This window comes from Mobula hypostoma, chromosome 4 (genome assembly GCF_963921235.1).
Source record: "Mobula hypostoma chromosome 4, sMobHyp1.1, whole genome shotgun sequence".
Classification (NCBI taxonomy): domain Eukaryota; kingdom Metazoa; phylum Chordata; class Chondrichthyes; order Myliobatiformes; family Myliobatidae; genus Mobula; species Mobula hypostoma.
Window position 1 is genome coordinate 94718801 of NC_086100.1, and position 14642 is coordinate 94733442.

At 41.3% G+C, this 14642-nt stretch overlaps 1 protein-coding gene across 1 annotated transcript in view; it reads left to right on the forward strand.

Annotated features, from left to right (window-relative positions):
• The window catches only part of stk25b (serine/threonine kinase 25b), a 93848-nt gene that overhangs the window by 31974 nt on the left and 47232 nt on the right, over positions 1-14642 (forward strand). The window contains exon 2 of the mRNA XM_063046173.1: positions 7500-7730. Coding sequence (XP_062902243.1) covers positions 7500-7730 — 231 coding nt within the window. The remainder of the gene's footprint in view (positions 1-7499; positions 7731-14642) is intronic.

The window sequence follows — 14642 nt, forward strand, 5'->3', positions numbered from 1 at the left end:
TAATCTCATAATAGTCATCTCATAATTACATTGTTTTTTACTTAAAGACTATCATTAATATAATGGTTCAAACTCGTGTACTAATCTGCCTAACCATGACATAATCCTGCGAATACTTTGAAGAATATATACCCTTTGATATTCCATGACTTGGGTAGTTTTTGATTACAGTTGTCCCTCGGTATCCGCGGGGGATTGGTTCCAGGACCCCCCATGGATACCAAAATCCGCGGATGCTCAGGTCCCTTATAAAAAATGGCGTAGTATTTGCATATAACCTGTGCACATCCTCCCATATACTTTAAATCATCTCTAGATTACTAATAATACCTAATACAATGTTAGTTGCAATGTAATTAGTTGTTATACTGTATTGTTTAGGGAATAATGACGCTTTGGAGGAGGCTTAATAATACTAATGTCAAGATCTGTGGAGGTTGAGGGCTGAGGATCTTAGAGCGTTGAAGGTCGAGGCTTCACAATTGCAGATGCTTTAGTTAGAAACATTGTTATAGGAAGCTGTTTCTTCTTTTTCTTTGCATCATCAAACAAATCTTGCAGTGCTTGTTGGCATGTTGTTATCCCTCTGGTGACATGGAGGCTTCGATCCATCGAAGGATCGTACTTGAGGATCATATCCTTTAATGTTTGCGCCTGTTGAAAAACTGCTGCAAATTTTTCAAGTGTCCAAATTGATGGCTCTGCCTCCTCTAAATCTTCTGCATCATCACCATCTTCTGTAGAGGATTTCAGCAGATCTTCGAGTTTCTCATTGGTAAGGGTTTCTCTATGCTCTCTATGCTCTATGTGTTCCTTGGCGAGTGCCAGAGAGAGAGACGGAGGATCTGTGAAATGGCGGGAGGCTACAGCAGGGTATGCCAACACACCGCTTCATTCGCATGGATTAAGCGTAGTGCTCGGCGCATGGCAAATTCAAGTTTTGCTTTTTGGAACTTCCTGGAATTTTTTTTTTGAATATTTTCGATCCGCGGTTGGTTGAATCCACAGATACGGAGGGCCGACTGTATACTTAACGTAGATACCACAAGTTTTTCTACCTCTGAATTTTCAGATGTAATAATGTGTGATTTAGAATAAAAAGGGAGATTGTTGTTTAATTGATATTTTCTTTGTTAAATTCTTAGTTAACAATCAATTATCAGCTTGTATTTTAGGTAGTTCTGTTGTTTGTTTGTTGTGCTTCTTAATGGTTATGTATATTTGTGTGACGTCGGGCAGTGCAGCGCGGCAGATTTAAAAGGGCAGATATCCTGCTTCGGGTTTGATTCGAAGAAGGAAGTCTGAGAGTTGGAGCGGGAGTGCGGAGGAAGACATTTTTGAAATTTTCATTTTTTTTCTCTCCAACGGCGTTCAGAGAGGCGGGACTGCACAGGCGTGTGACGTCAGGCAGTGCAGCGCGGCAGATTTAAAAGGAACAGAGTCTCATACAGCGGGCAGCGTAGTTTGCAGGCGGCGGAGTGAGCCGGAACCAGAGTGAAGGCTTAAGGGCTTCGGCTCAACGGGCTTAGGCGGAAACGGGCGAGGCGAGGAAGGTTTGGTATTCATTTTCTGTTGTTATTTGAATTTGAGGAGAGGGGCAGTATGAGTGTGAGGGCAGTTTGTTGTTCTCAGTGTCGGATGTGGGAGGCCCTGGAGTCTCCAAGCCTCCCGGACGTCTACATCTGCGTCAAGTGCATCGAGATGCAGCTCCTAAGGGACCGCGTTACGGAACTGGAGCTGCAGCTCAATGACCTTCATCTGGTCAGGGAGAGTGAGGAGTTGATAGAGAGGAGTTACAGGCAGGTGGTCACACCGGGGCCACGGGACGCAGACAAGTGGGTCACGGTTAGGAGGGGGAAGGGGAAGAGTCAGGTAATAGAGAGTACCCCGATGGCTGTGCCTCTTGACAATAGGTCTGTTTATAATACTGTTTGAGTACTGTTGGGGGGGACAGCTTACCCGGGGGAAGCGACAGTGGCCGTGCCTCCGGCACAGAGTCCGGCCCTGTAGCTCAGAAGGGTAGGGAAAGGAAGAGGAGGGCAGTTGTGATAGGGGACTCGATAGTAAGTGGGTCAGATAGAAGATTCTGTGGACGCAGTCCAGAGACCCGGATGGTAGTTTGCCTCCCTGGTGACAGGGTCCGGGATATTTCTGATCGTGTTCAAGATATCCTGAAGTGGGAGGGTGAGGAGCCAGAGGTCGTGGTACATATAGGTACCAATGACATAGGTAGGAAAAGGGAAGAGGTCCTGAAAGGAGAATATAGGGAGCTAGGAAGGGAGTTGAGAAAAAGGACCGCAAAGGTAGTAATCTCGGGATTACTGCCTGTGCCACGCGACAGTGAGAGTAGGAATGCGATGAGGTGGAGGATAAATGCGTGGCTGAGGGATTGGAGCAGGAGGCAGGGATTCAAGTTTTTGGATCATTGGGACCTCTTTTGGCACAGGCGTGACCTGTACAAAAAGGACGGGTTACACTTGAATCCTAGGGGGACCGATATCCTGGCAGGGAGATTAGCGAGGGCTGCTGAGGTGACTTTAAACTAGAATGGTTGGGGGGTGGGAATCAAATTAAAGAGGCTAGGCGAGAAGAGGTTAGTTCACAACAGGGGGATGGGAACCAGTGCAGAGAGACAGAGGGGTGTAAAGTGAGGGTAGAAGCAAAAAGTAGTAAGGAGAAAAGTAAAAGTGGCAGGCCGACAAATCCAGGGCAAGCATTAAAAAGGGCCACTTTTCAACATAATTGTATAAGGGCTAAGAGAGTTGTAAAAGAGCACCTGAAGGCTTTGTGTGTCAATGCAAGGAGCATTCGTAACAAGGTGGATGAATTGAAAGTGCAGATTGTTATTAATGATTATGATATAGTTGGGATCACAGAGACATGGCTCCAGGGTGACCAAGGATGGGAGCTCAAGGTTCAGGGATATTCAATATTCAGGAGGGATAGACATGAAAGAAAAGGAGGTGGGGTGGCGTTGCTGGTTAAAGATGAGATTAACGCAATAGAAAGGAAGGACATAAGCCGGGAAGATGTGGAATCGATATGGGTAGAGCTGCATAACACTAAGGGGCAGAAAACGCTGGTGGGAGTTGTGTACAGGCCACCTAACAGTAGTAGTGAGGTCGGAGATGGTATTAAACAGGAAATTAGAAATGTGTGCAATAAAGGAACAGCAGTTATAATGGGTGACTTCAATATACATGTAGATTGGGTGAACCAAATTGATAAAGGTGCTGAGGAAGAGGATTTCTTGGAATGTATGCGGGATGGTTTTTTGAACTAACATGTTGAGGAACCAACTAGAGAGCAGGCTATTCTAGACTGGGTTTTGAGCAATGAGGAAGGGTTAATTAGCAATCTTGTCATGAGAGGCCCCTTGGGTAAGAGTGACCATAATATGGTGGAATTCTTCATTAAGATGGAGAGTGACATAGTTAATTCAGAAACAAAGGTTCTGAACTTAAAGAGGAGTAACTTTGAAGGTATGAGGCGTGAATTAGCTAAGATAGACTGGCAAATGACACTTAAAGGATTGACGGTGGATATGCAATGGCAAGCATTTAAAGATTGCATGGATGAACTACAACAATTGTTCATCCCAGTTTGGCAAAAGAATAAATCAAGGAAGGTAGTGCACCCATGGCTGACAAGAGAAATTAGGGATAGTATCAATTCCAAAGAAGAAGCATACAAATTAGCCAGAAAAAGTGGCTCACCTGAGGACTGGGAGAAATTCAGAGTTCAGCAGAGGAGGACAAAGGGCTTAATTAGGAAGGGGAAAAAAGATTATGAGAGAAAACTGGCAGGGAACATAAAAACTGACTGTAAAAGCTTTTATAGATATGTAAAAAGGAAAAGACTGGTAAAGACAAATGTAGGTCCCCTACAGACAGAAACAGGTGAATTGATTATGGGGAGCAAGGACACGGCAGACCAATTGAATAATTTCTTTGGTTCTGTCTTCACTAAGGAGGACATAAATAATCTTCCAGAAATAGTAGGAGACAGAGGGTCCAGTGAGATGGAGGAACTGAGCAAAATACATGTTAGTAGGGAAGTGGTGTTAGGTAAATTGAAGGGATTAAAGGCAGATAAATCCCCAGGGCCAGATGGTCTGCATCCCAGAGTGCTTAAGGAAGTAGCCCAAGAAATAGTGGATGCATTAGTGATAATTTTTCAAAACTCGTTAGATCCTGGACTAGTTCCTGAGGATTGGAGGGTGGCTAATGTAACCCCACTTTTTGAAAAAGGAGGGAGAGAGAAACCAGGGAATTATAGACCGGTTAACCTAACGTCGGTGGTGGGGAAACTGCTGGAGTCAGTTATCAAAGATGTGATAACAGCACATTTGGAAAGCGGTGAAATCATCGGACAAAGTCAGCATGGATTTGTGAAAGGAAAATCATGTCTGACAAATCTCATAGAATTTTTTGAGGATGTAACTAGTAGAATGGATAGGGGAGAACCAGTGGATGTGGTATATTTGGATTTTCAAAAGGCTTTTGACAAGGTCCCACACAGGAGATTAGTGTGCAAACTTAAAGCACACGGTATTGGGGGTAAGGTATTGATGTGGATAGAGAATTGGTTAGCAGACAGGAAGCAAAGAGTGGAAATAAACGGGACCTTTTCAGAATGGCAGGCAGTGACTAGTGGGGTACCGCAAGGCTCAGTGCTGGGACCCCAGTTGTTTACAATATATATTAATGATTTGGATGAGGGAATTAAATGCAGCATCTCCAAGTTTGCGGATGACACGAAGCTGGGCGGCAGTGTTAGCTGTGAGGAGGATGCTAAGAGGATGCAGGGTGACTTGGATAGGTTGGGTGAGTGGGCAAATTCATGGCAGATGCAATTTAATGTGGATAAATGTGAAGTTATCCACTTTGGTGGCAAAAATAGGAAAACAGATTATTATCTGAATGGTGGCCGATTAGGAAAAGGGGAGGTGCAACGAGACCTGGGTGTCATTATACACCAGTCATTGAAAGTGGGCATGCAGGTACAGCAGGCAGTGAAAAAGGCGAATGGTATGCTGGCATTTATAGCGAGAGGATTCGAGTACAGGAGCAGGGAGGTACTACTGCAGTTGTACAAGGCCTTGGTGAGACCACACCTGGAGTATTGTGTGCAGTTTTGGTCCCCTAATCTGAGGAAAGACATCCTTGCCATAGAGGGAGTACAAAGAAGATTCACCAGATTGATTCCTAGGATGGCAGGACTTTCATATGAAGAAAGACTGGATGAACTAGGCTTGTACTCGTTGGAATTTAGAAGATTGAGGGGGGATCTGATTGAAACGTATAAAATCCTAAAGGGATTGGACAGGCTAGATGCAGGAAGATTGTTCCCGATGTTGGGGAAGTCCAGAACGAGGGGTCACAGTTTGAGGATAAAGGGGAAGCCTTTTAGGACTGAGATTAGGAAAAACTTCTTCACACAGAGAGTGGTGAATCTGTGGAATTCTCTGCCACAGGAAACAGTTGAGGCCGGTTCATTGGCTATATTTAAGAGGGAGTTAGATATGGCCCTTGTGGCTACGGGGGTCAGGGGCTATGGAGGGAAGGCTGGTGCAGGGTTCTGAGTTGGATGATCAGCCATGATCATAATAAATGGCAGTGCAGGCTTGAAGGGCTGAATGGCCTACTTTGCACCTATTTTCTATGTTTCTATGTTTCTGTTTTTTAAAATAATACTTTTTATAAGATATGTACTTCTTAAGAAACTCATATTTTTCACTCAGTGACAGAAAATGGTATAGCAGCTAAATAAACAGTTTATCACCTTCCTCATTTTTCATTGGCTAAGTATTAACATATTACCCATGTGATGTACTTATTTTAATTATGTAGCCGATTAACTTGTTTAATCCTATCTAAGGATTTTCACGTATCCATAAAAGTGATAGATTTCTTAGAAGTGTCATCTTCATTCTTTTGTCTTGCATCCCTTAGCATCATTTCACAGCTCTTTATTTAGTGCACTTAGTATTAGTATGTTTGTTTGTTCTCTTAAAATAAACTGAGGTCTTGGAATTTAGACTGCTTCCTATTTTTGACTTCCAGATTAGAAATTTAATGGAGATCCAACAGCTAATGCTTATATTGGTATAACACTGGAGGCTGATCCTGGTACTGCAGTATTGAATAAGTGCTTTCTCGTTGGTTAACATTTATTTATAAATGGAATTTCCTTATCTATTGGTATAAGAATAGCTGACCCATGCTGGGCACCATCTTGCCTCTTTATCTCTCCACAAACACGAGGAAAGCTGCAGATGCTGGAAATTCAAGCAACACACAAAATGCTGGTAGAACGCGGCAGGCCAGACAGCATCTATAGGAAGAAGCACAGTCAACGTTTAGGGCCGAGACCCTTCGTCAGGAGTAACTGAAAGAAGAGATATTAAGAGGTTTGAAGGTGGGAGGGGGAGATCCGAAATGATAGGAGAAGACAGGAGGGGGAGGGATAGAGCTAAGAGCTAGAAATTTGACCTCCCCCTGCCCCCCCCACCGTCTTCTCCTATCATTTTGGATCTCCCCCTCCCGCTACCACCTTCAAATCTCTTACTGTCTCTTCTTTCAATTAGTCCTGACGAAGGGTCTCAGCCCGAAACGTCTACTGTGCTTCTTCCTATGGATGCTGTCTGGCCTGCTGTGTTCCACCAGCATTTTGTCTTTATCTCTCCCTTCACTTAGTGGGCCTCTATTACCCTCCGTTTTCAATTTTCCTTTGTTCTATCAACATTTGATAAAATATCATGAAGCAACAAGTTTTATGCTGTTTTCCTGACTTCTGAAAGAACCTTGCATTAAAACATCAGAATCCAGCAATGAGTTGATGCTGATGTAGAGTCAGGTTCATATGGCACAGGAGAGTAAACTCTACAAGTCTCCTGCAATGATATTTTTTCATCTTGTGTCTCATAATAGATTGTTGAGAAAATCAAAAATGCATGAAATTGGATACAAATTTGTGACTTGGGTCAGAAAGTAAGACCAATGAAGGATAAATAGATTGTCTTCTTATGGGGTATGACAAAATGGCATTTGTAGAGATCTGTGCTTTTGGTTTGTAACACATTTCTATAGGACAGGCCTGGAATTTTTTCCCTCAAAAGATTGATGCCAGATCAGATTTTCAGCTTTCTGTAAAGTAAGTGTAGTAGGGAATCTAGAAGTTGATTATGTTACAATTTAATAACTTGAATGTTGGAACAGCCATAAGAGGTTGAATTCCTGTTTTTGTTTCATAGAGACTAGAAAATTATATTGCACTTAGAAGGAGAGCATTTGGTCCATTGTCCTGCCTCAGTTCTTTGTGAAATAACACTTGAGATATCTTTTTAAACTCCACTTTGCATCCTGTATAACATTCTAAATTGTTTAGAATTCTGAATAAAAGCAATTATGGAATCGAACACCAGTTATGTTATACTTAAACAATACTTTGCATTCTCTTTAGACCAAAAAATGTGTGATGTTGTGGTTTTCCTTTAGAATACACGCATGGACCCTGAGGAGCTCTTTACGAAACAGGAACGGATTGGAAAAGGCTCTTTTGGTGAAGTTTACAAAGGTATAGAGAATCGCAGTAAAGAAGTTGTGGCAATCAAAATCATTGACTTGGAAGAGGCAGAAGACGAGATAGAAGACATACAGCAGGAGATTACAGTGCTCAGCCAGTGTGACAGTCCATATGTCACCAAGTACTATGGCTCTTACTTAAAGGTAAGGGATTTGGAGTAAGTATTGGACAAGACACCAGCACCATGCTATTTAAATCCGTACACCTGTATTCATAATTTCCAAAAGAGAGGTTATTTATTTACTGCCACAATTTTGTTTTTGATTTGAAAGAAGTTTTGTCTGCTTAACCATTTGCTTCCAATACGTGCAGTCATAGGTGTGTTCAAATGACAAATCTGGTATGAAGGCATGAACTTGCTGAACTGTGGAAAGCTAGACGAAACCAAACCAATATGAAATAAGAAAATAATATGAAAAATAGGAAATGTCCAATAATTCCCCAAGATTTAAGACATGAAAATCTTGTACAACACTAAAAGTACATTTGGAAAAAGTCATTGTTCAGTTCCGGTAGAACACGACAATTTCATCCTGCTCCACAAAAACCTATGAACAGCAACGAGGGGAGCAGCAAAATAATCCATTTTATTGATGTTTATTGAGGAATAATCCTGAAAGAACAGTGGGGGGGGGGGAATCTTTTCAAAATAGAATCTATTACTTCCTCTGTTAGAAGGGGCTTCATTTTGACTTCCTCAGAGTATACCAGTACAGTCTGATCTCAGTACCGAAACAGCATGTGCATTTTGTGCTCAGATTTCTGCAGAGAAGGTCTTTAGTTTTTCACTTGAGCAGGAATTCTGCCACTAGACCAAAGATGGCACACAATTAGTGCAAGTTAACTCTTCTAGTAAATTAAAAGATGTTTCTTGTACAATTTGGAGCAATTAGAAAATCCTCATGGGTAAAGTAACTTAACATCTCAAAATCTTGTTGTTAATTCTGGCCTTCGGGAAATAACTGCATGTAACACCATAGTTGTAAAAGTTATAAGCAGGCAACTTATTTGCACCAGAGTATTTTCCATAATTTTAATCTTTTGAAGGTTGGCTGCTGTGCACCTGATGCCCTATTCGATGTAAAGTTGGTGCTTGTCTCATCTATTAATCTCCGCACATTACTTGATCCTCAGCAAAAATAATTCACTTGAAGATGTGGGGTGTTTGAGATTCAAAGAAGGCGCAGGCGGAGGTTGCCATGGGGACAAGTTAAGAGAACCAAAAATAATCATTTTAAAGCAATATAATATGGATGCTTTTTAGAAATAAAACAGATAATGCATGACGTACTAATAAGCTGGGCAGTACCAAATGAAGAAATAATCAATGTTTCAGGTTATGATTTCCTTATTGTCCTGAAATGCTAACTTCTCTCAGCCTGAATTGCTGAATAGTAGGAAGACATCTTGGGGTGATAAAGGTTCTTAATAAGGTTTCTACTCTTTGAGCAAGCAGATTTGAAATCACAATAAGAAGTGTGACTTCAGTATCTAAGAATGGGTTATGAGTAAAAATGAGGAAGCAAACAAGTGACTGGACTATGGGATGAAACTATGTACAATAGTTTAGAAGTAGCTGTTTAAAAGACTATTCTTCCAAGTATTAGAGAACAGTTAAGTCAGGACGATGAAGAGAAATATAACTTTGAAGTAAGCAATTACCAATTATATGAATTTATTTATCAGAGGAATCACAACATAAAATCTCATCTTTAGCATGTATTGTTGGTACTGTATAAGAAAATCATAGTACATGAAGCTATGTAGAAATCATCAATTGTTCAAAGGGCTGGAAAATAGCATTAAATTCTTGATTGTGATGAATATTAGTTCAGTTTGCTCCATATAATCCTTCCCCCCCCCAATTATTTTCCTTTCTTCAAGAAGCTCTTTCTAAATGTATTCAGAGAGTCACAAGTGAGTAAGAAAACTGACATACAGTTGGTAGTTAAGTGTAACATTGGACAGGAGAAAAGTAGGGGCAAATACCTGAGATCTTCGTTGCTGTGATCTGTTGCTTTTTTGTAAGTTGTGACAATGCAATAATTGGAAAAGATTTCCCATTTAAACCATAATATTAGCAAAAACAAATGTCTGCTCCTGTGTCCTATGGTCTAAACCTCAAGTATCTCACGCCATTTTTCTGGATGATTGTGAAGGATGGGATTTGCAAACAGGAACTCTTATGTTAGCCAACTATCCAGCTAATATTTCTAACATGTATTTCTAAAGATCCCAACGATTCATATTCAATCTGTATTACTGATTACATTAATCTATTAAACCTCTCCCAGATTTAATGTTTGTAAAATATCTAGTTAATTTTAAAATTTAGGTACCTACAGTAGAGATTCAAGGTTAAATTCAAGTTTCAGAGAAAAGGGTTTTGAAGTATCAATGTTGTTTATAGTCCTTAAGCACAAATTCTGAAGTATCTTTAAGTTTTGCTACTTTCATTATCCTCAGAATAAGCCCATATTTACCTTACTTATGCACAAAATGATGTCAGAGCTGCAGCATGGTCCTCGGAAACATTATCATGTCTTTCCTAAGAAAAGTGTGTATGACTTATTTAATAAATTGAGCACAAGCTAATTAAATCAAAGAAATGTAGATTAAATTAAAATAAGAGTAACATAGAAATTTGTCTTTTTATTAAGGGGAATTGTAGGCAGGAACTGACTTTAATTACCACCTTAAAAATCTAGCAGAAAATATTCGGTGACTTTTGATTAGCTTACCAAATTTTAGTTATGTGAATTATTGCTAAAGAAGAAACGTAATCTAGGCACAGTGCAGACGACACCTATAACTTTCCCAATGACATAACTGTTGTCGGCAGAATTTTAGATGGTGACAAAAAGACGTACAGGAGTGAGATACATTAGCTGGTTGAGTGGTGTCACAACAACAACCTTCTATTCAGCATCAGGAAGAACTAGGAATTAACCGTGGACTTGGCTCGAAGGGAAAGTTGGGGAACATACCAGTCCTCATCAAGGGGTCGGCAGTTGAAAGGGTGAGCAGCTTCAACTTTCTGGTGTCAGCATCTCTGAAGACCTATACTAGGGCCAACATATTGATACAACAACAAAGAAGGCATGACAGTGGCTATATTTCATTTGGAGTTTGAGGAGATTTGGTACTTAAAATACTCTTTACAAATTTCCGCAGATGTATTGTGGAGAGCATTCTAACTGCTTGCAGCACTGTCTGGTATGGAAGGGCCACTGCACAGATTGGAAAAAACTGCAGAAGTTCTCTTCCCCCCCCCCCCCCGAAGTATTGAGGTCATCTTCAAAAGGTGATGCCTCTTATTGCTACCATCAAAGAGGAGGTACAGGAGCCTGAAAAAAAAACTCAACATTTTAGGACAAACAACAGGAATTCTGCAGATGCTGGAAATTCAAGCAACACACATCAAAGTTGCTGGTGAACGCAGCAGGCCAGGCAGCATCTATAGGAAGAGGCGCAGTCGACGTTTCAGGCCGAGACCCTTCGTCAGGACTAACTGAAGGAAGAGTGAGTAAGGGATTTGAAAGCTGGAGGGGGAGGGGGAGATGCAAAATGATAGGAGAAGACAGGAGGGGGAGGGATGGAGCCGAGAGCTGGACAGGTGATAGGCAAAAGGGGATACGAGAGGATCATGGGACAGGAGGTCCGGGAAGAAAGACAGGGGGGGGGTGACCCAGAGGATGGGCAAGAGGTATATTCAGAGGGACAGAGGGAGAAAAAGGAGAGTGAGAGAAAGAATGTGTGCATAAAAAAGAGTAACAGATGGGGTACGAGGGGGAGGTGGGGCCTAGCGGAAGTTAGAGAAGTCAATGTTCATGCCATCAGGTTGGAGGCTTCTGAATGGACAATGAATCTAACCCTGACTCTGTGTATGTGCATGGATGGGAGACAGGAGTGGAGTTTGCTTTGCTGTTCTTGTTGCTTGTTGTATACTGTGATTTTTCTGCCGAGCATCGTGGGCATGCCACATTGGTGTTGGAATGTGTGATGACACTTGGGCTGCCCCCAGCACACTCTATGGTGTGTTGGTTGTCAACACAATTGACACATTTCAGTATACACATGATAAATAAATTTAAATCTTGAGTCTGTAAATTATAAGCTTTTGAAAATGCTGAGCTAAATCTATTTTTATTGTATCCAGAACTCTGGTCACTGTCTGGAAAATACTTAAAATTTTGAATACAATTTATAAAATGAAGTATTTTGAGTATATCAGTTTAATAAGTAAACTTTGAAAGAATTGTCAGTAGAATGTTCATTTTTGAACTGCTTTTCCTGAATGTGATATATCGACCAAATGTGGAGTCCTGAATTGGTAGCGATTGATGGGGATTAACCAGCGAAAGGGATAATGAAAACAAATATATCTTAATCAAAGGGAATAAGAAAAAGTGGAGTGAATAAGTAAAACTGGAGATGGATACAGGGACAAAACATGGTAATTTAAGCACCTTTTAAAATTTGTGATGTGGGATTAAAAGCCAATATAGATGAGCAAAGATGGGTCATGGGTGAGTGGGACTAGGTGTGGTTTGTATTTAATGTATTTATTTTTGGCATTTTTGTGGCACCTAATGAAATTTTCTTTTTCCATATGGAATGGGCTATATGACATCTAATAATGCAATAGCCTTTTCATCTTGTCACTTTTCAAAGAAATTGGTGAATAACATTAATCGTATTTAGTCGTATTGCATAGTTAAGAATTCCTTATGCACGTCTTTAAAATGCTAAAGTTTGCTGGGTGAACTACAGGAGGAACTTCAGAAGTAAGAGTGTAGAAAAATGGCAAATGAAATCAGAATCTGAATCACATTTAATATCTCCAGCATAGGAAAACAGATTATTATCTGAATGGTGGCTGATTAGGAAAAGGGGAGGTGCAACGGGACCTGGGTGTCATTATACACCAGTCATTGAAAGTGGGCATGCAGGTACAGCAGGCGGTGAAAAAGGCGAATGGTATGCTGGCATTTATAGCGAGAGGATTCGAGTACAGGAGCAGGGAGGTACTACTGCAGTTGTACAAGGCCTTGGTGAGACCATACCTGGAGTATTGTGTGCAGTTTTGGTCCCCTAATCTGAGGAAAGACATCTTTGCCATAGAGGGAGTACAAAGAAGGTTCACCAGATTGATTCCTGGGATGGCAGGACTTTCATATGAAGAAAGACTGGATGAACTGGGCTTGTACTCATTGGAATTTAGAAGATTGAGGGGGGATCTGATTGAAACGTATAAGATCCTAAAGGGATTGGACAGGCTAGATGCAGGAAGATTGTTCCCGATGTTGGGGAAGTCCAGAACGAGGGGTCACAGTTTGAGGATAAAGGGGAAGCCTTTTAGGACCGAGATCAGGAAAAACTTCTTCACACAGAGAGCGGTGAATCTGTGGAATTCTCTGCCACAGGAAACAGTTGAGGCCAGTTCATTGGCTATATTTAAGAGGGAGTTAGATATGGCCCTTGTGGCTACGGGGGTCGGGGGTATGGAGGGAAGGCTGGGGCGGGGTTCTGAGTTGGATGATCAGCCATGATCATAATAAATGGCGGTGCAGGCTCGAAGGGCCGAATGGCCTACTCCTGCACCTATTTTCTATGTTTCTATATGTTGTGAAATTTGTTAACTTTACAGCAGCAGTGCAATGAAATACATGATAAATATAGAGAAAAAACTGAGTTACATGAAATGTATATATTAAATAGTTAAGTTAAAATAGTGCAAAATAACAAAAGTAAAAACGTGATGAGGTAGTGTTCATGCGTTCAGTGTCCATTTAGAAATCAGATGGTAAAGGGAAAGAAGCTATTCCTGAATCGTTGAGTGTGTGCCTTCAGGCTTCTGTACTCCTTCCTGACGGTAACAGTGTGAAGTGTTCTGGGTGGTGGGGACACTTAATATTGGAAGCCAGCTTCCTAAGGCACCGCTCCTTGAAGATGTCTTGGATACTATGGAGGCTGGTACCCTTGATGAAATTGACTAATTTTACAAGTTTCTGCAACTTATTTCAATCTTGTGCAGTAGCTCCCCCCCACCACCCCATTCCAGACAGTGATGCAACCAATCACAATGCTGTCCATGGTACATTTGTAGAAGCTTTCAAGTATTTTAATTGACAAACGAAATCTCCTCTAACTCCAAATAAAATATAGCCGCTGTCTTGCCTTCCTTATGGTTGCATCAGTATGTTGTGTCCAGGTTAGGTCCTCAGAGATATTGACAAGCAGGAACTTGGAATTGCTTATTTTCTCCATTTCTGATCCCTCTGAGGATTAGTTTGTGTTCCCCCATTTTACCCTTACTGAAGTCCACAGTTAGCTCTTTGGTCTTGCTGATGTTTAGTGCAGGGTTGTTGCTGCAATACCACTGAACTAACTGATGTATCTCTTTTGTATGCCCTTTTGTCACCATCTGAAGTTTTGCCAACAGTATCATCAACAAAATTATAGATGCTGTTTGAGCTGTGCCTAGCCACACAGTCATGGGTGTAGAGAGAGTAGAATAGTGCATTAAGCATAAGCTCAAGGGCAAAAAGAACCTGATTGTAGAATCGATAAGGAAAAACCAGTGTATTTGAAAAAGCTGTAATGGAGTTTAGTAGTGACAGCTTTCAGTGGGGTCACATAACAGGAGGCTGGTCAACAAGCTAGTGGAGAGAGATGATCTTTGAGAGTTAAACGCCCATATGTTTGTGTCATGAGGAAGTTCTTAGACAAAAAACAAATGCACAGACTATCCAAAATATGTAACACATAACAGTAACTTAAGGGGGAACAGCCAGAGGTCATGGTGCATTTTGGCAGCAATGACATAGGCGAAAAAGGGGAAGAGGTCCTACACTGTGAGTATGGAGCTAGAAAAGAGGCTGAAGAGAAGGGCCTCCAAGGTAGTAATGTCCAGATTGCTCTCTGTACCGCAGGCTGGTGCGGGTAGGAATGGGTATTAACACTGGTGAATGAGTGGCTGAGAAGAAGTTCAGGGGACAGAGTTTCAAGTTCTTGGATCATTGGAACATTTTCTGGGAAAGGGATGACCTGTA